This window comes from Oncorhynchus keta, chromosome 34 (assembly GCF_023373465.1).
Source record: "Oncorhynchus keta strain PuntledgeMale-10-30-2019 chromosome 34, Oket_V2, whole genome shotgun sequence".
Taxonomy (NCBI): Eukaryota; Metazoa; Chordata; class Actinopteri; order Salmoniformes; family Salmonidae; genus Oncorhynchus; species Oncorhynchus keta.
In genome coordinates, this window is record NC_068454.1 from 33528565 (window position 1) to 33553599 (window position 25035).

At 43.8% G+C, this 25035-nt stretch overlaps 1 protein-coding gene across 1 annotated transcript in view; it reads left to right on the forward strand.

The window, feature by feature from the left end:
- Nucleotides 1–24408, forward strand: part of LOC118366978 (rab3 GTPase-activating protein catalytic subunit) — a 51002-nt gene extending 26594 nt beyond the window's left edge. The window contains exons 18-24 of the mRNA XM_035749864.2: nucleotides 3554–3691; nucleotides 5729–5956; nucleotides 7651–7747; nucleotides 7841–7944; nucleotides 8173–8288; nucleotides 19115–19217; nucleotides 22956–24408. Of these exons, the coding sequence (XP_035605757.1) occupies nucleotides 3554–3691; nucleotides 5729–5956; nucleotides 7651–7747; nucleotides 7841–7944; nucleotides 8173–8288; nucleotides 19115–19217; nucleotides 22956–23201 (1032 nt within the window). The 3' untranslated portion in view covers nucleotides 23202–24408. The remainder of the gene's footprint in view (nucleotides 1–3553; nucleotides 3692–5728; nucleotides 5957–7650; nucleotides 7748–7840; nucleotides 7945–8172; nucleotides 8289–19114; nucleotides 19218–22955) is intronic.
- Nucleotides 24409–25035: the final 627 nt, after the last annotated feature.

The following is a 25035-nucleotide window of genomic DNA, read 5'->3' on the forward strand; positions in this document are numbered from 1 at the left end:
GGCCCGGGCTGTCTGAAGCTGCTATCTATCCACAAATACATAACACGCACACAAAGATGACACACACACAAAGTACACGGACATATACACAGTACACGCACACAAAGATGACACACACACACACAGTACACAGACATATACATGGTACACGCACACAAAGAAGACACACAGACCCAGTACACGGACACACACAGCAGACGCTGCAGCTGGTGGGCGAGGACGGACGCCTTGCCGTGTTAAGAGAACGGATTTGACTGTGTGCTGCGTGGAGGATGGATGGAGTGTGTGAGTGTAAAATAAACTAGTGTCAGCACTTCTAGATGGGCCCAAAGTTTTCACACAGCTTGTGTCTGCTAACACACAACACAGTCTCAGGCCGTGTCTACAATTGACACTTACATTTGACTTCTGCTATCAGAATACGAAGATCAGGTCTAGATGCGCTGAAGTGTCATTGTGGTCTGATTGTGTTCAGATCTGGCTGACCACCTTATCGAGACGTTTTCCTTCAGGAGGTTTGTAATAATAATTGGGTGTGGAACTTTCATTGTTGGACATAAAAGATTGTAAAAGTCCCCAGGAAATCAGCTCCAAGGGATTTTAATGGATGAAATCTCTTCCCAAGTATTCCCACGCATAATAGAGACAAGACGTGATCGTATACAAATGTAAGCAAGGTTTGAAATGATTATGTTTTAGTTAAACATATCTGTTTGTGCTGCTTGCGGTCAATTTGCAATTATTTGTATTCATGTTCTGGCCCCCCAACCATCCGCTCAAGAAAGAATTGTCCCCCGGCTGAATCTCAATGATGATCCCTGGTGTATACAGAGTCCAGAACACTTGGGTTTTGGGAAAGAGCGGCACCTTTTCATTATAACTTTTGCGGACATACATTCCTAGCGTGTGAGGAACGTGTTTGCTGGCCTCATGAATTCTAGCCAGCTAACAACTGTTTCTAGAGTTATTCTAACCCGTTTGCAATCCCATTAGCTTTGCTTGCTGGCTAGCCACAGAGGTTACCTGGCTTGTTAGCTACAGTAGTTAGCTACTACCATGAAGTTGTTGTGTTATAATATTTAGCCTATTCCACTGTTTGCAGACTACATACTTGCATTTGAATATAGTGCGGAAAATCCTGACAAAATGTGGACTAATTTGCCTTGCACCCCCCGTGCTTCTCTGCCTGTCTCTGAACCGTTGCAGTGACTTCTGTTGTACAGACAGCTTCTTTCACTCTTGTTTGCGGCAGGATTGATTGGGGAAAGTCGCAAGATGCTATTAAAATCAGAGAAATCCTCGCTGTCGAAACTCCCGAAAGCAGCCTGAAAAGTAGCTGAATTTGACACTATCCACTTTTACAAATAAAGTCACCGGAGGGGGCCTGAAAGCTTGCTAAATATGTCGACAGACAAAGTCGCTAAATTGGCAACACTGACTGTGGACATGGTGGATACATTTAAATGTAGCTGTAGACGCATGATGTGTCCTTAAAGAATACAAAAACTGCATTCATTAACTGTCAAGTCTTAGACACGGCCTCAGTCTCCGGCTGTCTCGGTGTATCATGCGGGGATTTTTGCACTTGTCTTTTCTCTGTCTGCCTTTTTCCATCTCTCTCCCTCTTTATCCACACACCATTCTCCAAACTTTTGTGTCTCTGTCTCTCATATATCACTCCCACTACCCCTCGGTCCTTTTCCATTTCCTCTCTCTTTTCTCTTTCTCTCGCTGTCTGTCCTCTCAATGACATGTTCTCTCTTTCTCTTTCTCTTCCTACATCCATCGATTATCTGTACGTCTGTTTGCTCTTCTGTGCTGCTCTGTCTCTGTCTGGATCTGTTGTCTCCATCTCTACTCGCCTGTCTGTTTTTTCTTCTTCTTTCTATTACCTTTCAACCATTTCCTCTCTGACACCCCTGTCAATCTCTCTCTCGCTATCCCGCGCTCTCTTTCTCTCTCTTTCTCTCCCGCACTCCCTCTTTTCTCTTTCTCCCTCTCTGTCGAACTTTTAAACAGCGGGGGCAGGGTAGAAGGGGGGGACAGGCAGGGGTAGGCAGAGATGGGTGTTTTAGATTCATGGCATTGCCACTATTTGTAATGAGGTGGATGCCTCTGCTCCACTACTACTCATGCTCTGCTCGGCATTCTCACCTTCCTTCCCTAGTTTTAATTAGTCTGGGTAAAGTGTTTTTTGATCGCCGCTCCTGTCTGCCCTGTTTGTATTCTCCACACTCTGGCTGCGTCTTAAATAGCATACTATACTGTATATGGTGCACTACTTTTGACAAGGGGCAAGGCCCGTAGGGTTCTGCTCAAAAGTAGTGCACTATATATGGGAATGGGGTGCAATTTAGGACGTGGGTCTCTCAAGAGCCGCAGCTAATGGTCCCCTCTGACTCAGGTCTTTCTTTATTTCATTAGAAACTTGCTCAGGAGGGGACAGGCTTTTAGTCTTTTCTTTCTCCCAGACCCGACTGTGCATTAGTCAGTCTGAGCCACTGGGTAGAATGCATTAGAGGCTGTGATGGTAAGGAAAGAAAGGCACAGTTGGATTCTGCCCCCCCGTTTTCCATTCATGATTGCATGGTGTGGCCTTTTGCATTTAGAGGTATGCGGTCGTTGTTTAAAAAGGTAGGTACAGCAGCCTTACATTGGGCTACTTCCGCTCAGAAATCCTTTGGGTGTTGTATGGAGCCCATTGTTATATAAGCCTGCTTTGTGCTGGAAAACAGTTGCATAATGGCAGCAATGAAAAAGGCAGGAATGGCCAATTAAAGCAGCTTATAGAATGTGTAAGTAATGGCTATTAGGGAGTTATTATAAGCCAGGGAGCAGAATCAGGATTCTATGAAATTAGGGACTTTTATTTAGCAGCTTTATCTGAACAATAGTGATTATTTTGTACATAACAAACCTACTGGGTAATCTATGTGACTCAAGACAATGTTAGTCCTCTGAGCTAAAGCCCTGGCTTTAGTTTGGCCAACCACCACCTACTTCTACATGTCATCAGTCTTTCTTGTTCATTCAAATAGGTGCATAATCATTTTCGTTATGCACCTGATTGGCCGGTGATCATAACTGACTTTGCCAGTGGTGGAACCGAGTCCGACCTTAGCGAACATTATGCAGTGTTCAGTTGCCCTTCAGCAACTTGGACACTAGACAGGACTGTGGACATTGCTCTACAAGACAGAACCAGTGTTCATTAGCTGGAGCTGATGGGAGATTGGCAGGGCGTTGTGGGTGTTTTGGCATGGGGTTGTAGGTGCCCCAAGTGTTCCATTGTTCCACAGGTTGCTAATGAACATGACGAGCTGTCTCCTCTGTAGTGCTCAGAGTGAATGACCGGGCCAATCCTTGTCACTGCAGCATGTCTCTCACACTAATAATTACTGTACAGACATACAGACCTTATGGATCAGCTTTAGGGGTCAGTTTCTGGCTTCCTTGTGTATCGGAAACCAACCCCCACACACGCACTTCTTCATGCACACACCAAAACCCCTAAAACACAGAAACCCTGAGTGTCCTCCTCCCCACTCCCCAGGAGCCAGCGCCCATGACAGAAGACCTTCTAGAGGAGCAGTCGGAGGTATTGGCCAAACTGGGCACGTCAGCCGAAGGTGCCCACCTCCGCGCCCGCATGCAGAGTGCCTGTCTGCTCTCAGACATGGAGTCTTTTAAGGTGAGGACACACACCCCGCCCTGACATATATATTTCACACACACACACACACACCCTGAAATGAATGCTGGCACACACACAAACACAGAGAAACACACACAGAGAGAGGCACACTCACTCTCACTGACACCCAGACTGGGTGAGTGGCACAGGAGCCTATTAGTGTTCTCCGTCCTCTCAGTCAGTCAATGTGTCAGACTGGGGGGCGTTTGATTTGATTCTCAGTCTCTCTGCCTCCCTCGTCTCACACGGTGGCATAGTGGAGGGCATGCTAATTGTGTTATTAAGATCAATGAAAGGCTTCTTTCTTATTAGAAAACGTGAGGGGTGTGGATTTGGACATGTGAAGAGGTCTTTGAGAGCAGATTTTCTGTAAAGATTTCTGTTTTAGTGCTTCAAATAATTTCCATTTAGAAAATAAGCCTCCGTCGTATTGAATACTAGTCGTTGATGTTATGCCTGTAAAAGTATTAGTTGATAGAATGTTGAACACACAAATGCTTTTTAATGATTCATGTAGATTTCCTTCGTCATGCAGACAAATCTACAAAGCCGCTCTTTTTTAATAGTTGTCTCTTTAAAAAAAGAATGGACTCAGGCTAAAGAAAGCTTCATTAATCTCTATGGTCACCTTACTGTGCAATGAATACAGTGAAACGTACCCCATTTTTCTGCTGAGTAGAATGAAGCCACACCTGCCATCTCCAAGCTGTTGGATTCAAGAGGTTCAGAACTTCAGGTCATTATCTTTAAACTTCTCTGATGGGACTTCAGGCTCAACCCCTTTGTTGCCAACAGTAACAAACGTTGACAAATAGTGTTCTTTCAGGGGGCACAGTTGCAACTTTCTGTTGCATTACCCCGGTCTGTTTTTAGCTGGCCCACTAAATGCTCTACTTTGGAGTTAGTTGTATGTTCTCGACCTCTTCTTCTTCTGTTCTTTCTGAGCTCCGACAACAGCTGACGTGAGGAGGAGGGAGATGGGTTATAAACTAGAGGAAGAAGAATGTTGTGTATTCAACCAGAGCGGTAAATGGGGCCCTTAGTTGAGTTAGAATGGCCTCAAAATGTTTCATGGCCAGGGCCGACCTGCTCTGTATGTAATTGTGCTTAGCCAAGCATAATCTGGCATTTTAGCTTTAATTATCCCGGTCCTTGCGGGCGCAATGCCAAGGATGGACCACTGATGAATGGTGGGGACTTAGGAATATGACAGCCAAGCACTACGTAACCAGCCCCCGCCTCAACTGAATATGTCACACGCACGAATTCCGGTATGCGCGCACACACGAATTTCACCCACACGCAAATACACATTTCACACGCACACCTTCTTTAGGGGGACTGCAGTAGAGAAGCCTCCTGTCCTGGCCTGGACCCCCAGGCTACGGAGGAGCTCCTGTCTCAGTTATTCACGCTTTATCCTCTTTCTCATCAATCCATCTACTGCCGCTGCACTGAAATGGAGCTGTCTTCTCGCTACGAAACTTACCACGGGAAAAAAAATAAAGGAAATGAAGTAAGGCAGGCTTCTAATTAATTATGGAGTGTGAATGAAGGAGAGAAATTACTGTGTTGAATCTCACTAACGCACATCAGCGAAAGGTCACACAAAAGTTCTTGTTCAATTGGTCAGTCGGTTGGTTTCCAGAGGAAGCAGGGAAGCAGTGAGACATTGATTTATTTCACAGCAGCAGGTACTCTGATTCAGACTCAGTCCCTCTGAGGGCCATTAACAGACTGATGCTGTCTGCTACACCTGAATCATCACCTGTCTTTGAGTCATGATCTCACAGACAGCGAGCACTGCTCTGGAGGGGAGCTGAAGCACTAGAGGTGGTGATGACATCAGCCAGATGTATGTGTGTTTTCTGCTACTATCGCCAGGGTTTTTTAGAAGACTTTTTACTTCTCTTGACTGTGTATATATGCTTTGGAAGATTAGAATATAGTGGAAAACCTTGAACATCTGCGGGGTTTGAGAACATGACTTTGCTGTGACAGTGACAAGCCTGTGTCTGTCCGTGTCCATATTAGGCAGCGAACCCTGGCTGTACCCTGGAGGACTTTGTGAGGTGGTACTCGCCCAGGGACTACGTTGAGGAGGAGGTGGTGGACGAGAACGGAGACACAGTGGTCAGGGGTGACTTGAGTGCCAGGATGAAGATCCCGGGAAACATGTGGATGGAGGCGTGGGCCACAGCCAAGACTACCCCCGCTCGCAGACAGAGACGCCTGTTTGACGACACCAAGGAGGCTGAGAAGGTACTGAGCTTTAAGAATTGTATTGTGCATTCCAGGGCCGCCATAATTTTGTACATTTTTTTTTTTAGTCTGGTCAACTGTAGAATCCTAACAGCTGCATACAATCTACTTCACACTATCCCTCTGGCCAGGTTTTGGTTTTGAAAATACTAAATATTCAATTTAGTTTATATTCAAACTTTGGGTGACTAGGCAACCTAGACTTTTTCAATCCAACTTTATTAACTGGAATTAATCAATGAACTCTATCTGACATAGACTTTGAGGTCTTTTTTTGTATTAAGCCTATAGTTGCGTCGTGCAGGCCTACACAATGCAGACCTGCGTGAGTTCTATCGTCCAATAATGTTGGTGTCTCTGTGTATGTGTTGATGAAAACCCCCCCTTTCGTCTAGCTTTAAAATATAAAGGTTGCTGCAGTTTGACATGGTTTTCATCCTCCCAAAGGCCAGGAGTTTTTCCAGGAGTTTTTAAAACCATGTGACCTGATTTTTAGAAAAACTCTGGTCCCATCAGAGCCCTTATTTAACCTTTTTACAACTGATAAATCACATCATACCGTGTTAGTTCCAGAATCTTTGGTTACCAGACCAGGAATTACTAAAAGGGGGGAGAAGCTCAGTTTGGGGTTTTCCCCTCAAGTTAGGATTTGGGGAGGATAAGTTGTGCCTAAGAACAACTTTTACCCAGAGCCATTTTGCATTGTGATTCACTGACTGATTTAATATGACAAGCAGTTCAAAAGCCCCCCCCCCCTTTGATCTGCTAGACTGAGACTCAGTGAATGGCACCTCTACCTGTTCTGCAGCTCATTGCTGCCAGCCCAGAGATCGAAACACTGCCAGGTTCACTACACACTCTGCCTCTCTCTGTTTGTCCCTGTTTCAGCCAATCACCATGCAGCGCTGCTAGAAATAGGAAGTAGGTCAGAACACAAGGTGTCCCTGCTATGACACACACACACACAAGTTGTCCCTCCCCTCCCTGCCATGGGTCCCCTCCCTGAGAGTTTAAACCGAGTTCAGGGGAACCTTGCCGGGCCTTGAAGGTCGGTCATCTAGCCTATAGCACGGCGTCCTTCATCCGTATGGCTGCCGCCAGCCAGCCGGCTCTTTTGGGGAAATTCCAGGTGCACAATTTAGTTTCGAATTAATTTACTGCTGATTTATATATCTTTTTTTCTTTTTTTTCTTCCTGCTCCAGTAAGTTGTCCTCTTAAGTAGGTAGATGACAGGTGTGCTTCTATAATCCACAGTCCTCTGTTTGCAGTCGAGACCATCGCCACAAGGTCACTCTGCGACAACTTAAGAGAGCTGTACTGTGCCTTTCCTTCTATCCCTGTGCTCTCCCTGTGCACGAGAGCCTGAAGGGTTGTGTGTTATTAAGGGATACCAAATCAGATTGAGCTTCTGGAATCTCATCACTGACTCACTCAACATAACGAATGACCCTGTGTTGTATAAAGAGGAGGGTCATTAAAATGCAGCGCTGCCTCTCGCCAACACAATTGCGTTTATGCGGCAGACAGCCTCCATAAGTCAAAAGAAGCCGATGAACCAGTTTTGTAAAAGAACAATGCCTTTGGAAATGTCAAGTACCTTGCCGGGTCCCTGACAACCTCTGGAATCATAATTGCTGTAAGAGAGAGAGATGGAGAGAGAGAATTTGCTTTTGATATTCTTCCCCTCCCCCAGGTGCTGCACTACTTGGCGGTACAGAAGCCAGCAGACCTGACCCGCCATCTCCTGCCCTGCATCCTCCATGCTGCCATCCTCAAGGAGAAGGAGGAGGGTTAGTGACCGCAGGGTCCTGTTGCTCGGTCTCTGTCTCTTTGTCTATCCCTCTCTCATATCTCACCAACTTCCTCTCTTCTCTCCCATACAGAGTCAGTAGAGGACATCCTATCTGTTAGAAAGGCCATCCAGCAGGCCACCTCTCATGCCAGCAAGCTGCTGCGCCACCCCAGCCCAGACTACAAGAAACTAGAGGTGACTGGAAACAACTTTTTTTTTCATCTAGCCTTTATCTTACCAGGATAAATCCTGTTTTTCAAGGGAGACCTGGCAAGATTTGACGATCTCTACCCAACAGTCTCTAATCCCTAACCTCTACCTCTAACCCATTGGTTGGACTGCAAGGTAGCCACGGTATACTTTTTTTCTACCCCCAATTCATCCACCCTAGTACTGTGTCTATGCGTCTGTCTCCTCCAACAGGACGTGATTACCCAGCTGATAGCGGTGGAGACGGTCATTGCCCGCTCCCGCTCTCTGAAGGCCAAGTTTGGCATCGGGAAGGCAGAGCAGGGCGACAACGCAGAGGATCTGGAGAGGTACAGTAGTACAAAAGCAGCACGCCTTGAAATAATACGAATATATTCCATTCATCAGACACTTTTATCCAAAGCGTATTAGGCATGTATACATTCCTGGCATTGCAAGCACTGTGCGCTAAACAAAGTAATTTAATGTTAACCAGTAAGGCCAGATAGATCTGCGGAGATACAAAAATACCTATGGAGTTAAATGAAATCAATCCAACTGCTTCAAACCTATCTATTTCTATACAGGTCTATTTCTATTGAGATAAAATCTCTTTTGCAAGTGAGACCAATCGAAACCATGAATAGCTTAAGTGTTATCGAATCGGTGTTCAGACAGTGCTTTTAACTTCCCTGTAGATTCTCTTCAGCCCTACTCCTGATGAAACCAGCAGGCACATTTTAACCAACCCTCCATGCCACTACTCCTCCTTCCCCACTGTTGTTCTTTTGTCCTCTCAAATCAAATAACATTTTATTCATCACCTGCTTCGTAAACAACAGACGTAGGCCAACAGTGAAATGCTTCCTGACGGGCCCTTCCCAACTGCTGAGAGAAAGAAAATAATAGAAAAGTAATAACACGTTTGAGGGACAGGTTCTCCTGCCTGGTCTCTGACGACCTCCTTATAGGGCAGGGGTTCCCAAACTCTCACGACCCCAACCATAGGCTATTAATGACCATTTTTTTCACATGGTTGGGTCGCGAGAATTTTCGGATATCAAAATGGGGTCATGGGCTAAACAAGTTTGAGAAGTCGTCAGAGACCTGACAGGGTAGTGCGAGGACAACAACCTCTCCATCACCGTCAGCTAGACAAAGGAAATGGAAAACTATAGGAAATGGAGGGCTGAGCACACCCCCATTCACATCGACAGGGCAGTAGTGGAGCGGGTCGAGAGCTTCAAGTTCCTTGTATCCACATCACTAAGGATCTATCATGGCCCGCACACATCAACACAGTTGTGAAGAGGGCACGATAAACGCCTCTTCCCCCTCAAAAGGCTGAAAAAATTGGGCATGACCCCTTAGATCCTCAACGTTCTACAGCTGCGCTATTGAGAGCATCTTGACTGGCTACATCACTGTTTGGTATGACAACTGCTTGGCATCTGACCGCAAGACGCTACAGAGGTTAGCGCGTACGGACCAGTACATCACTGGGGCCGAGCTCCCTGCCATCCAGGACCTCTATACCAGGCGGTGTCCGAGGGAGTCCCTAAAAATTGTCATTAACATACTGCTATCGCAGTCAATTGAAAAACATTTCTAACATTCTGATTGTCTTAACTCACCATCATATACTTTGAATGTGTGGCTATGACAGTCAATTGCAAATTAGACTGACATAATGTCTTATCTCACCACCACTAATGAGAAGGGTATGCTTGATGCATGTCGCGTCGGAGCATCTCAAAGTCAGGAACATTTTTGGTTTTAATGCAAACGAGAGCACTCAATCCAGCTTCACACAGATTTGAGCTGGCAAAGGGTACTAGGAGTTTTATGGTGCTTTCAAGATAACTGGGAACTCTGAAAAATTAGAGGTGAAATCATGACGTCAGTGATCTTCAGGTCGGAATGTCGGAGCTCTAGAAAGAGGCCTGAGTTGGATGACCGTTGAAAAGGATTTTTCCCAGTCAGAGCTCGTTTTTTTCCCTAGTTCCCAGTTATCCTTAATGCACTGAAGTCAGAAGTCTGAGATTGCTTAGTTCCCAGTTCACTTACTGATGCTGTTCTGTTAGAAACATGCTCAGCGTTGGGAAGGGGGCATGGTTCGCTTTCGTAAGACTCTCCAATAAGTAAGACTTTTGTTAGACTCTCCAATAAGAATTATTCCCTCTGAATCCACTGATGCGGTTACGCATCTATAGAATGTTTTTTTATTTATTCCCCCAGCATGCTTGAATTCAGTTTCCCAAAGATGTCTATTGCATAGGCAAGGAGACATTTTCTTTTACTTTACACAGAAAGTTCTTTAAAAAAAAAATGTTTTTTTACATCCTTTGTGAATGACAGAAGTTCCTCTGTCAATGTGAACATCTTTTCAACCCTCCCCCTTGCTAACCACCAATCCTCAGTGTGAGATAGAACATTGTCATGCTCTGATCACATATCACATAGTTTTGTGAACAGGCCTGCGTGCAGTGGATATGCTTTGATGTAGTTTACCATTGAAGTTACCTGCTGCAGTATATTTCAGTTCTGTGCTCAGCTCTTTTGCTGCCAGTTCCTCTCGGTGTATCATACAATGCTTCCATATGGCAGAGAGAGACGCAATCATAACTAGAGTGCAGAGGCCTGCCTGCCTGCCGTCCCACCATAGATGGAGCCCCATCTGTGCAAGATCCCACCATTCCATCCCATGGAATCTTTTTCGTCAATATAGCCACGCAGCATTCTGAACATCCTCTGTGCCGTTTCATGCTCGGGAATCGTGAGACGGAACAATATGTCCTCGTGAATAGCATCCCCTGACGTACAAACGTCAACTCATGGGCATCTCGGCCCTCACGGCTAATGTACATTTGGAGTCATTCAGTTTGAGTCATTCAGTCAGAGTTTTCTCTTGATTACTAGCAATAGCATAATTTCTTCATTTAGCAGTGTTATCTGACAAAGGTATTGATGCGAGTGTCTGTACATCTCCCACCCCACGTTGTTTTCACCATATCAAATGCGGCCAGTAATATCAGAGTCTCTGTAATAGTGTGTGGTCTCATAGCATAGCGGGCCTAGCCATTCACCGTGGGAATGATTCAAGTGCAACAGTCAAGTGCAGCCTTTTCAAATGATCTAAGGGCACTCTGGTAGAGTTGTGTCTTTTTAGATTTGAAAAATGTAGACGAAGGTTAACCACATTGCAATGATTTTGAGATACAAAGACTATATTATGATCATTTTGGGAGGGTATATACAGTTGAAGTCGGAAGTTTACATACACTTAGGTTGGAGTCATTAACTTGTTTTTCAAGCACTCCACAAATTTCTTGTTAAACTATAGTTTTGACAAGTCATGACACAAGTCATTTTTCCAACAGTTGTTTACAGACATTATTTCACTGTATCACAATTCCAGTGGTCAGAAGTTTACATACACTAAGTTGACTGTGCCTTTAAACAGCTTGGAAAATTCCAGAAAATTATGTCATGGCTTTAGATGCTTCTGATAGGCTAATTGACATCATTTGAGTCAATAGGAGGTGTACCTGTGGATGTATATCAAGGCCTACCTTCAAACTCTGCGCCTCTTTGCTTGACATCATGGGAAAATCAAATGACACCAGCCAAGACTTCAGTAAAAAATTGTAGACCTCCACAAGTCTGGTTCATCCTTGGGAGCAATTTCCAAACGTCTGAAGGTACCACGTTCATCTGTACAAACAATAGTACGCAAGTATAAACACCATGGGACCACGCAGCCATCATACCGCTCAGGAAGGAGACACGTTCTGTCTCCTAGAGATTAACGTACTTTGGTGCGAAAAGTGCAAATAAATCCCAGAACAACAGCAAAGGACCTTGTGACGATGCTGGAGGAAGCAGGCACAAAAGTATCTATATCCACAGCCACTCAGCAAGGAAGAAGCCACTGCCCCAAAATCGCCATAAAAAAGCCAGACTACGGTTTGCAACTGCACATGGGGACAAAGATCGTACTTTTTGGAGAAATGTCCTCCGGTCTGATCAAACAAAAATAGAACTGTTTGGTCATAATGCCATCATTATGTTTGGAGAAAAAATGGGGAGGCTTACAAGCAGAAGAACAATATCCCAACCGTGTAGCACGGGGGTGGCAGCATCCTGTTGTGGGTGTGCTTTGCTGTAGGAGGGACTGGTACACCTCACAAAATAGATGGCTTCGGGAGTGAGGAAAATTATGTGGATATATTGAAGCAACATCTCGAGACATCAGTCCGGAAGTTAAAGCTTGGTCGCAAATGGGTCTTCCAAATGGACAATGACCCCAAGCATACTTCCAAAGTTATGGCTTAAGGACAACAAAGTCAAGGTATTGGAGTGGCCATCACAAAGCCCTGACTTCAATCCTGTAGAACATTTGTGGGCAGAACTGCAAAAGCATGTGCGAGCAAGGAGGCCTTACAAACCTGACTTAGTTATACCAGCTCTGTCAGGAGGAATGGGCCAAAATGCACCCAAGCTTGTGGAAGGCTACCCTAAACGTTTGAACCAAGATAAACAATTTAAAGGCAATGCTACCAAATACTAATTGAGTGTATGTCAACTTCTGAACTACTGGAAATGTGATGAAAGAAATAAAAGCTGAAATAAGTAATTCTCTGTACTATTATTCTGACATTTCACATTCTTAAAATAATGTGGTGATCCTAACTGACCTAAGACAGGGAATTTTTACTTTGATTAAATGGCAGGAATTTTGAAAAACTGAGTTTAAATGTATTTGGCTAAGGTGTATGTAAACTTCCGACTTCAACTGTATATATTTTTCTCAGGATTTTGGAAATTATCCACGACCCGTTTTCATATCAGGTGACCCCACATTGGGTCACGACCCCTAGTTTGGGAACCGCTGCTATAGGCTGCCTCATTGTGGTTGGTGATCAGGCCTACCACCGTTGTGTTGTCAGCAAACGTAATAATTGTGTTTGAGTCCACGCAGTTGTGTGTGAACAGGGAGTACAGGAGGGGACTGAGCATGCACCCCTGATGGGGACCCTGTGTTGAGTTTGGATATTTGGTAACAAATAGTCTGGGGAAAATGTTTGCTGTTGAGTTGAGTGCTAATGATCATATTTATTTTTACGTTTGCTCATATATTCACTCGTGATACAAGTCAGTATTCAACGTCCATCCATGTCTGGAGATGAAGTGGAAACCTGCCGCTAGGATCAACAGTGAGCGCTGTTACCTTTTTCAAGTTTGTTTGGTTTCGATTCTTCAAGTGCGTTAGGGACGGCGGATGAGTTTAAGCATCTGTGTCTGATTCCAAAGGTTGCATGTAATTTTGGGGGGGCCAATCCCATTTTGGGGGGGCCAATCCCAAATGCCAATCTCGACATTTGGAATCATTTCCAAATTTGATGTTTGACAAACATGGATGAACGTCTAATTCTGACATGAGACCTATGAGAGCTGGTAGCATACAGTGCATTCGGAAAGTATTCAGCCCTCTTGACTTCTTCCACATTTTGTTTTGTTTCAGCCTTAAATGGATTAAATTCATTTGTTTCCTTATAAATCTACCCACAATACCCCACAATGACAAAGCAAAAACAGTTCTGGGAACATTTTTGCAGAATAATAAAAATGAAAAACAGATGCCTTATTTACATAAGTATTCAGGCTCCAATTATCATCTTTGATGTTTCTACAACTTGATTGGAGTCCTCCTGTGGTAAATTGAATTGATTGGACATGATTTGGAAAGGCACACACCTGTCTATATACAGTGGGGCAAAAAAGTATTTAGTCAGCCACCAATTGTGCAAGTTCTCCCACTTAAAAAGATGAGAGGCCTGTAATTTTCATGATAGGTACACTTCAACTATGACAGACAAAATGAGGAAAAAAAATCCAGAAAATCACATTGTAGGATTTGTTTATGAATTTATTTGCAAATTATGGTGGAAATAAGTATTTGGTTAATAACACAAGTTTATCTCAATACTTTGTTATATACCCTTTGTTGGCAATGACAGAGGTCAAATGTTTTCTGTAAGTCTTCACAAGGTTTTCACACACTGTTGCTGGTATTTTGGCCCATTCCTCCATGCAGATCTCCTCTAGAGAAGTGATGTTTTGGGACTGTTGCTGGGCAACATGGACTTTCAACTCCCTCCAAAGATTTTCTATGGGGTTGAGATCTGGAGACTGGCTAGGCCACTCCAGGACCTTGAAATGCTTCTTACGAAGCCACTCCTTCGTTGCCCGGGCGGTGTGTTTGGGATCATTGTCATGCTGAAAGACCCAGCCACGTTTCATCTTCAATGCCCTTGCTGATGGAAGGAGGTTTTCACTCAAAATCTCACGATACATGGCCCCACACGGATCAGTCGTCCTGGTCCCTTTGCAGAAAAACAGCCCCAAAGCATGATGTTTCCACCCCCATTGCTTCACAGTAGGTATGGTGTACTTTGGGTGCAACTCAGCATTCTTTGTCCTCCAAACACGACAAGTTGAGTTTTTACCAACTATTTTGTTTTCATCTGACCATATGACATTCTCCCAATCTTCTTCTGGATCATCCAAATGCTCTCTAGCAAACTTCAGACGGGCCTGGACATGTACTGGCTTAAGCAGGGGGGCACGTCTAGCACTGCACGATTTGAGTCCCTGGCGGCGTAGTGTGTTACTGATGGTAGGCTTTGTTACTTTGGTCCCAGCTCTCTGCAGGTCATTCACTAGGTCCCCCCGTGTGGTTCTGGGATTTTTGCTCGCCGTTCTTGTGATCATTTTGACCCCACGGGGTGAGATCTTGAGTGGAGCCCCAGATCGAGGGAGATTACCAGTGGTCTTGTATGTCTTCCATTTCCTAATAATTGCTCCCACAGTTGATTTCTTCAAACCAAGCTGCTTACCTATTGCAGATTCAGTCTTCCCAGACTGGTGCAGGTCTACAATTTTGTTTCTGGTGTCCTTTGACAGCTCTTTGGTCTTGGCCATAGTGGAGTTTGGAGTGTGAATATTTGAGGTTGTGGACCGGTGTCTTTTTTACCGATAAGTTCAAACAGGTGCCATTAATACAGGTAACAAGTGGAGGACAGAGGAGCCTCTTAAAGAAGTTACAGGTCCAAATACTTATTTTCCACCATAATTTGCAAATAAATTCATAAAAAATCCTACAATGTAATTTTCTTGATTTTTTTTTTCTAATTTTTTCCCGTCATAATTGAAGTGTACCTATGATGAAAATTACAGGCCTCTCTCATCTTTTTAAGTGGGAGAACTTGCACAATTGGTGGCTGACTAAATACTTTTTTGCCCCACTGTATATATATTCTGGCATCCTCCAAGTTACCAACTAGTAAATAAATGATAGCTGGGAAGGTAAAGAACTTGAAAGGAACTTTGTTTCATGGGGAAGCTATTTGAAAGTTCCTCTGTGGTTGCTGAAATTGTAGGAAATGGTTTTAGGCAAGTGCAGACTCTAACGCTACACTTAAAGTGGCAATGTAAGATTTTGCTACTGTTACCGTAAACAATCCATATTCATTCTGTGTGATTTGAATAGTATGCACATTCAATTCAGTTTGAAAGATGTAAATTGTGTGCTGTCACCTGTACTAGGGATTGAGACAATCTCACCAGCGATGTCAGTCGGCCTATGGATAAACATTCAGAACATTAAAACTTTGCTCACCAGAAACGGTATTATTCTGTTGCAGTGTGTAGCCTTGTAGAGAACTTTCTCATTTTGTCTGTCATAGTTGAAGTCTACCTATGATGAAAATTACAGGCCTCTCTCATATTTTTAAGTGGGAGAACTTGCACAATTGGTGGCTGACTAAATACTTTATTGCCCCACTGTAAGGTCCCACAGTTGACAGTGCATGTCAGAGCAAAAACCAAGCCATGATGTCAAAGGAAAAAACAGAATTGTGTTGAGGCACATATCTGGGGAACGGTACCAAAAAATGCCTGCAACATTGAAGGTACCCAAGAACACAGTGGCCTCCATCATTCTTAAATTGAAGAAGTTTGGAAACACCAAGACTCTTCCTAGTGCTGGCTGCCCAGCCAAACTGAGTAATCGGAGGAGAAGGGCCTTGGTTAGGGAGGTGACCAAGATCCTGATGGTCACTCTGACAGAGCTCCAGAGATCCTCTGTGGTGATGCGAGAACCTTCCATCTCTGCAGCACTACACCAGCCAGGCCTTTATGGTTGTGGACGGAAGTCACTCCTTTGTAAATTCACGTGGCAGCCCGCTTGGAGTTTGCCAAAAGGCACATAAAGGACTCTCAGACCATGAGAAGCAAGATTCTTATGAAGGTCTTATGAAACCAAAATTGAATGCCAAGTGTCTCTTTGGCAAGAATGTCAAGTGTCACGTCTGGAAGAAACCTGGCACCATCCCTACTGTGAAGCATGGTGGCGGCAGCATCATGCTTTTGTGATCTTTTTCAGCGGCAAGGACTGGGAGTCTAGTCAGGATCGAGGGAAAGATGAATGGAGAGCGCTCATGACCTCAGACTGGGGCGATGGTTCACCTTCCAACAGGACATTGATCCTAAGCACACAACCAAAAGAAAGTGACTTAGTGACTTAGGGACACGTCTCGGAATGTCCTTGAGTGGCCCAGCCAGAGCGCTGACTTGAACACGATCAAACGTTTTAAGAGAGAGACTTTAAAATATCTGTGCAGCAACACTCCCCATCCAACCTGACAGCTTGAGAGGATCTGCAAAGAAGTATGGGAGAAACTCCCCAAATGCAGGTGTGCCAAGCTTGTAGGGTCATACCCAATAAGACTCTAGGCTGTAATCACTGCCGAAGGGGCTTCAACAACGTACTGAGTAAAGGGTCTGAATACTTATGTAAAAGTGATTATTTCAGTTTTTTGCAAAAATGTCTAAAAACCTGTTTTTGCTTTGTTGTTATGGATTATTGTGTGTAGATTGACGGGGCAAAAACCTTTAATGAATTTTAGAGTAAGGCTGAAACTTAACAAAGTGGTAAAAGTCAAGGGTTCTGAATACTTCCCGAATGCACTGTATATTATCTGATCAGAACATTTTGCTAGCATGTTATACATGCTAGTCTCCTTGACCTTCACTCGTGTAGTAACCTGGCCTACTCTTGACCAAAAACCTCTGACTTGTCTGATAATCAATCTATGTGATTTTGTTTCACTGAATATATTGTTTCATTGTTTCACTGTGTATATATTTGGTTAATTGATCTCTGGCTGGACAAGTGGACGTGGTAGCTTATTTATTAATTTGCTCATCTATCACTGATCAGAAACATGTATCCTAAATCAACTGTAGCCTATTATTTATCTTTTGACTCGCGTCGTAGCCTTATACAGAGCCCAGGTTATTTTTCTGTTGTCCCAATCCCACTGAAACCCAAAATCCTGACTCCTGTCTCGCTTGAAAATTCCTAACCTTATTCTGTAATCTATAGGTTGCATTATCAAAGCATGTCTCGCCTATGCATGTCAAAATACCGCTATAATATGTCTGCTCTGTCTTGTATTGCTGCCCATATGAGAGCTTCGGTAGAGAATGTGACCATCAAACGGTATGAGAGTAGATATGGATTTTGTTTTTTATAAATAGAGTTGGTCCCCGTTAAGATGCCTTGATATTTAAACAGTTCCCTCTCATCATCTCCCCGTTATTCATGAGCTGATCTGCTGTCTGTATAATCATCAACTTGACTTTGCCAAATAGGAGAGATTCTGTCATTCGTTGGAGGTTATCTAGCAAGCTTTCAACTTGGGTCATTTTACTTTTGTTTGACTGCCGTTACAAAGTTTGTATGATCCGACAACGCTATAGCCTACTCGGGGTTCGCTGTGTGTCAAGATACTGTAGCCTGGACCAACTGCTGAAATGCGCTGAATTAATTGAGGAACATGATTAACACTCTGAATTTATGAACGGCCTGTTTCTCAAGTCATTTACTCTATCATTACTAAATATCAGTTTCACTTTCTGTGAAATCTTTACATAGTGGCGCTGACAAGGTGGCGCAGCACCTCTCTTATTTGCGGAGAATCTTTACATAGTCACTATATCTTGGTTTTGAACACTTTAAATGGGCACATTTTTGCTGTATTTCCCCGGACTCTGGTTAGATGAATTATTCCCGGGTATTGAAACTGTCAATTTTATCTACTCTCACCACCTGGGTGGCGGACCGTCAGGATGTCCAGGATCCAGTTGCAGAGGGATGTGTTCAGTCCCAGAGTCCTTAGCGTAGTGATGAGCTTGGAGGGCACTATGGTGTTGTAGTAGTCGTTGTAGTCGATGAACAGCGTTCTCACATAGGTGTTCCTCTTGTCCAGATGGGAGAGGGCGGTGTGGAGTGCAGATTGTGTCATCTGTGGCTCTGTTGAGGCGGGATGTGAATTGTCGTGGGTACCTCTTGTGTGCCTTCCATCTCATCCTTCTCGCTTTATTAATATCACAAGCCGGCTCTTATTTCATCATACAACCTGCTTGGGGGGGGGTGTAGGAGTAGGAATGCTAATAAATGTTGGGCAAACACAAGTACTGTGTTGTGTGTCATATTAAAACTCCACCACCCTCTCCCCAGGCACACACTCTGCTCAGATTGTAATAAGGGAGCATATTATAGTGGGTGTGTTTGTGTGCATGTGCCTATCTTGGGAGTGAATAAGTGAGTGTGTAGATCTGTCTGTCTGTGTGTCTGTCTGTCTAGGTATTCACTTACAGTGTCAGAGGTTCAGGTACATTGAGAGAGAGAAACATAGATATACAGACAGATGGGGTTATATTAGGGAGGCCCACAGTGTTCATTTGTCCCAGGGGCCTCTGATTGCCCAGCCATTCAGGCAGTAGAACCAGGCAGAGACAGACTAATTTTGAGGACACTCAGAGCTGGCCTGGAACCATGCAGCCATTAACCTGTCCCTTTTCTCTCCAACAATGAAACGGCCTGTCCTGCCTTGTATCCGAGATGCTGTGTCAGGGGAGAGGGATGAGTTCCAAATAGGCTGTAGTTTTCACATGTTGTGTACTGTACTGTAGCTCGTTTTTACAACCCCTTCTCGTTATTCTGTTGGTAAAAGTATAATTTTATGTCTTTTAAATATAAAAACCTGCATGTGTTTTCTGACTACGCTCACATGAACTGAACCACCTCTCCTCTTCTTCTCGCTCTCAGGTTCGTGAGCTCTCTGCTGGAGGAGCCTGAGGTGTCTGTGGTCGGAGCAGGGCGCGGCCCAGCCGGCAGCATCATCCATAAGCTGTTTGTCAGCGCTCAGAGGGTAAAGCACACCGTCTCACACTGTCACCACCATCCAGAACACACACGCACACACTTGTACAAACATACACACCGTCTCCCACTGAGGCCTTTCCTAACTCCTGGCGTCACAGAATATCCCGCCACCACTATCGCCTCACGTGCTGTTTGTCCAACAGCCCAGGCAGGAGATGTTATGTTCCCCCTGAACGATTCCCCTCCTACAACCCCACCCTTTTTCCAGGCCCTGAGGGGCTCCTGGGCATGCTGCCTGAGTAACAAAAAGCATGCTGCTGCTGGACTGTGTTCTAATGTGTTCACTTATCACTACTTTCTTCTTGCCGCTTTATTAAACCGTTTTACTTGCTTAAGTTAAGTCACTCTTCTTGCATATCACATAATGCAACTCATACCAAGTATGATAAAAACGTCTGTCAAAAAATGGCTTTGTGCAATCTGACAGACAAACATCTAGGCTCTGTAGTTCCCTCTGTTATGATTAGCAGAATGACAATTAAACACATGTCTTGTTTTATTCAGTTTGATATGATTTGACAAGCAAGGAGAGAGACACCTGGACCAAATGACTGTCTATTCTGTGCTGCATGTCTTTGAGTATACTCCGACTGAATAGTCTGAGATGATCAGTTAAGGCACTTGCAATGATATATTACCTCTCGCATTGTACTGTACAGTTGCACCTGTATTGGTTATGAAAGTAAGTGTATGCTTGGCTGTAACACATTGAAATACAATGCCTGGTTTGGTCTTGGCACATCCAATGACGCATACATTTGTTTGTTCAACGTGAAAGTTAGTTCAAGCCAATAAATGTGTCTTCTTCCGGAGTTCATCAACAGATGCAGTCCCTGGTCCCAGATCTGTTCCTTAGAATAATTGCTAGTCAAATGCAAACAGGGAATGAATGCTTGTCTTGGCTCTCTCCCCTGTGCCTTGTGTTGGAGGATGAAACGGTGCAAAAAATTGTTAGATTTCAGCAAACTCTCACTCCCTCAATCACTTTTTTTTTTTTACCCAGCAAGATGTCGGAGTGTTAAATTACAGCCTGTGTTTTGCCAAGCTCTCAAAAGAAAGCTTGTAATTATCCCAAGCACATGCAAATCAGATGAAATCATCAGCCAATCAAATGAGGTGAGTTTCTTGAGAACGAGGGAAAGAGAGACAGAGAAGAATATAGAAGAGAGGAGAGATGTCCTGCCCCTCATCTTACCCATGTTACCAGTACAAGACTAGAGTACCAGTTTGATTGTTGTCTGATTGCAATGTCGCTTGCTCTGGCTTGAGTGCGTATGCTATGCATGGGATGCATTCGGTGGGATGAATGTCATGTCTTCTCAACCAGAACCTAATCCTCTTCTTAATCACCTGACTTTGTGTTGGTTGTGTTGTTTGTTCTTCTGTTTGTTATTTTATGTTTTTTCGTTCTCTCCATCCTATTATGTGTTTTTTTTGTCTCCTAACGCTGCTTGCCTCTCACCCATGTCAAGCTCGCTGACTACAGCAGTGATGAGGTAACCACTAGCAACCCTCCCTATCCCCCCTTTACACCCCTAGTTCACCCCCCACCCTAGCTACCCCCCATGCCCCTCTCCACAATGACTTCTCCCTGTTTCTACCTGCAAAGCAGTGCTGCAACTGAGGTTCAGGCCAGCTGAGGGAGGGATACAGACAAAGATTACAGTTACTTCTCTGGTAATGGTTTGGAAGAGTGAACCGCTGCAATTTCCAGACCTCCATAACACAATGGAGAAGCACAGGGTTCCTAAAGCGATGCCACTTACCGTGTTTTTAACCTCCCCCCTGACCTTTTTACCTAACCACCTAGCCCCTCTTCTTCTCCTCCTCCCTTCCATCTTTTCTTCTAACCACCTATCTGTTAGTGTAGCTCTAATCAATTATTTTTGTTGTATGTCCATTTGCTCTCATTCTCTGTTGATGGGTCTGCGTTGATAAACAAGTGTTTTCTGGTGGATGTGGAGGTTGGTTTATAGTAGACTAGTTTTAGCTGGTTTAGTATGTATACTAAGGAGTGGTATGTCGCTATACACTGAGTGCATAAAACCATTAGGAACACCTGCTCTTTCCATGACAGTCTGACCAAGTGAATCCAGCTCAAAGCTATGATCTCTTACTGATGTCACTTGTTAAATCCACTTCAATCAGTGTAGATGAAGGGGAGGAGACAGGTTAAAGAAGGCTTTTTAAGCCTTGAGACAATTGAGACATGGATTGTAAAAAAATATTGAAGTGCCTTTTGAATGGGCTTTGATAGTAGGTGCCAAGCGCACCGATTTGTCAAGAACTACAACGCTGCTAGGTTTTTCATGCTCAACAATTTCCCATGTATATCAAGAATTCTACCTATTCTTCAGATATACTACATATTCTATCCACATAATGTCTAAACATGCCATCACATACATATATAATTATACTCCGGACTCCGACATTGCTTGTCCTAATATTTCTATATTTCTTAATTCCATTCTTTTACTTTTAGATTTGTGTGTGTTGTTAGATATTAGTGTACTGTTGGAGCTAGTAACACAAGCATCGCTACACCCACAATAAACATCTACCAAATATGTGGATGCGACCAATAAGATTTGATTATGAATGGTCCACCACCTAAAGGACATCCAGCCAATTTGACACAACTGGGGGAAGCGTTGCCGTCAACAAGGTCCAGCATCCCTTTGGAACGCCTTCGACACCTTGTAGAGTCCATGCCCCGGTGAATTCAGGCTGTTCTGAGGGCAAAATGGGGTGCAACTCAATATTAGGACTTTGTTCCTTTAAGTTTCGTACACTCAGTGTATACATTACAGTAGGTTAGCGGTATCCTGCTGTTTAGTATGTACACTCAGGAGTGGTAGGTTGCTCTTTTCTGTCTGGTTAGTTATATACTAGTTTTAGCCTGCTAGTTTACTATAAGTATTGGAGGTTGCTGTGGTGTGTTTGATCCCTTTTGGCTTTAGATCTTAGCGTCACCTAGCTTTCTTGTGTTGCCATCCCTCTAGGGCTATGCTGTGCCCCACTGAAAACAAATGCATACATTGATCTGGAAGCACACACCGAATCGCTCCAATCCATTAAATGTGTTCTCCTTTCCTCGCCTTAGACAATAGTTTGGGAGATGTGGGAAGGCATTTGTTAATTTGTAATCAGCTTTCTAATTTATTTAATTTGTTCCTGCTCAGTAAAAATAGATTGTGTTAACATGCTGCTGTCGTTTCTCAGTCCAGACGCTTTCACTTGCGCCAGGTCTGATCACTGTCGCGGTTGTTCCATTCCCCCAACCACTTAGAATGAGTTGTATGTATGTTTTTCTCAGTCTCGCGTGTCACACTCTGTTATACTCACATTGTAAAAGTGTAGTATGTATTAGACTGGTTCTGCTTAGACTGCCTAAAAATATATTGTGTTCTAGTTTCCACATTTTATTGGGCTTTTATAGAAAGTCTACTGTGTGTTGGGCCCTGCATTCTCCATTTTGTGCCGGCCTGAATGTTAGCCACTCAAATATGTGCCAACCTAAATTTTAGCCACTTTGCTTGCGTTTAGACAGGCAGCCTAATTCTGGTATTTTTTTCCACTAATTGGTCTTTTGACCAATCCCATCAGATCATTTTCCGAGCTGATTGGATTGGTCAAAATACCAATTAGTGTTATTAGAATTGGGCTGTCTGTTTAAATGCAGCTGTTGACTCCTCCCATCTGTCTGCCTCGCCCCACACAGGCTGCCCTTTTGGCTCCATTGGATGAAGACACAGGACGTGGGGGTGGAGCTGATGACAAAAAGCCAATGGGAGGTGCCAGTGTGCCAGACTTCCCTCCCCCTGCAGGGCGTGAGATCCTGCTGCGTACGTGTGTCCCGCGGCCCGCGCCCTACTCCAAGGCTCTCCCCCAGCGTCTCTTCTGTGTCCTGATGAGAGAAGACTTCAGGCTGGCTGGGGCCTTCTCATCCGACACCTCCTTCTTCTGAGAGAGGGAGAGTGAGAGAGGGAGAGAAGGAAATGGAGAGCGAGAGAGGGGCTAGTCTGGAAGATGAACCAGGGAGTGTTGGTGGGAGGTCAGGAGGGCATTTGGGATCTCTGGTCAGTGACTCAATCAAGGCTGTATGCATCTCATCATGAGTGGAGCTATGGGCGAGTCTATGGTTTGTTCCAAAGCCACATGACGGAACGCTCCACTCATCTCGGGGCTGGCACCATCTTAAGTGTCTCGTGGGAGGATCGGAGAAACTGAACGGTGGGCTTGCAGGCAGCGCTTTCCTATGAAATCATCGCACTGTGCAACGACTCATATCAGACTGTTCGTTGGTTCCCGGAGGGCTACCAACGACTATTTGTTGATTTAGACTATTCAGTTATTTGGGGTTTAAATGTAAAATAGACTGTACTCAATTGGGAACTGAGCTTACTATGACTGTGATAGTCAAATAAATCTCATGCTTTTTTGTTGTGTAGCTCTGACAAAAAATAACCTAGGGAAAAATAAAAGTACCCTTGTGTGAAAATAATTTGTTTTTGGGGGGGGGATAAGAATATTCCCCTTGACCTATCCCCCTGAGTGGTAATATATTAGGACGCTAAATAGCATATCATGCATTTTTCCCTGCCACTTGATTGTGATCGTTTGTGGCTCTCCAGTTGCCCAATCAGTCATTGGTTGAAGACCATCATCTCTTAGATGCTCACAATGCTCTGTCTGTTCTGTAGCCCCAGACACTCTCACGCTGCCCATCGCGCTCGTACTGTATGCAGCAATTAGTTACCACTTAAAGCATTTCTCACTATAATAATGCTTATTGATATACATGCAATCACCGTAGGTTTTCCCTAGTTACCTAAATGTATTGAATCCTAGTTGAAAGTGCAATTACATATTCTATATTGTAAAGACGTAGCCTTACATATAGCAGCAGAAAGAAAGGTGTCCTAGTTAATGTTGTTAGTGCTGTTTCTATGAAGAAGGATGTTAAGTGCTGTTAATTGTTAAATTGCTGAGTAATTTTACTTAAGTCAATGCAGACAACTTTTCTACTTTGTCAGTAATTGACTGAGGGGATGGATTCAAACTGTGGAGCTAGCCAGTCTGTACGTGTCAAGTGAGTCTTGGTTGTAAATGTCTCCTAGTTTAGTCCTGTTACATTGGTAAAAAAAAATAAACATTTTAATTCAACACTAAAATGTATAATATTGGTATCTGTTATTGGTATAACTATTTAAAATGTTGTGCACTTATTTTCTTAATTGCGATTAATCATATTGTCTGAAAGCGTTCAAAATACACTGAAAACATCTCAAATACATAATCTACTGTATACAGCTAAAAACAACAATGCGATGTCAAAACAGGTTGACATTGAGGTAAAAGAAATGTTACTTTGGGCAAAATCAAGGCGTCAATATTCTTGTGATACAAAAAGCATTAATCTTAAAGGGTAGGTAGCATAAACATAACATACTGTATGGATTTGCATTAGTGTACACAACAAAAGTCCCAATGCAAAGTTACACATCACTTTTTATCAAATAAAACCGATCAGCAATCCGAATATATATATATATATATATGCCATTTAGCAGACGCTTTTATCCAAAGCGACTTATAGTCATGTGTGCATACATTCTACGTATGTCATGTCAGAAAATGTTTTTCCGGGTTGTGTAATATGGAGGACCCGGCAAGCCAGCCTATTCCCTCTAATGTCAACTCCAACAGAGTTGCTAACGTTACATTAGCACTGAATAAGTCAGCCAGTTGCTATCAACACCTACCTTATAGCTACATTAAAGTAAACCAACGTTTTGGAA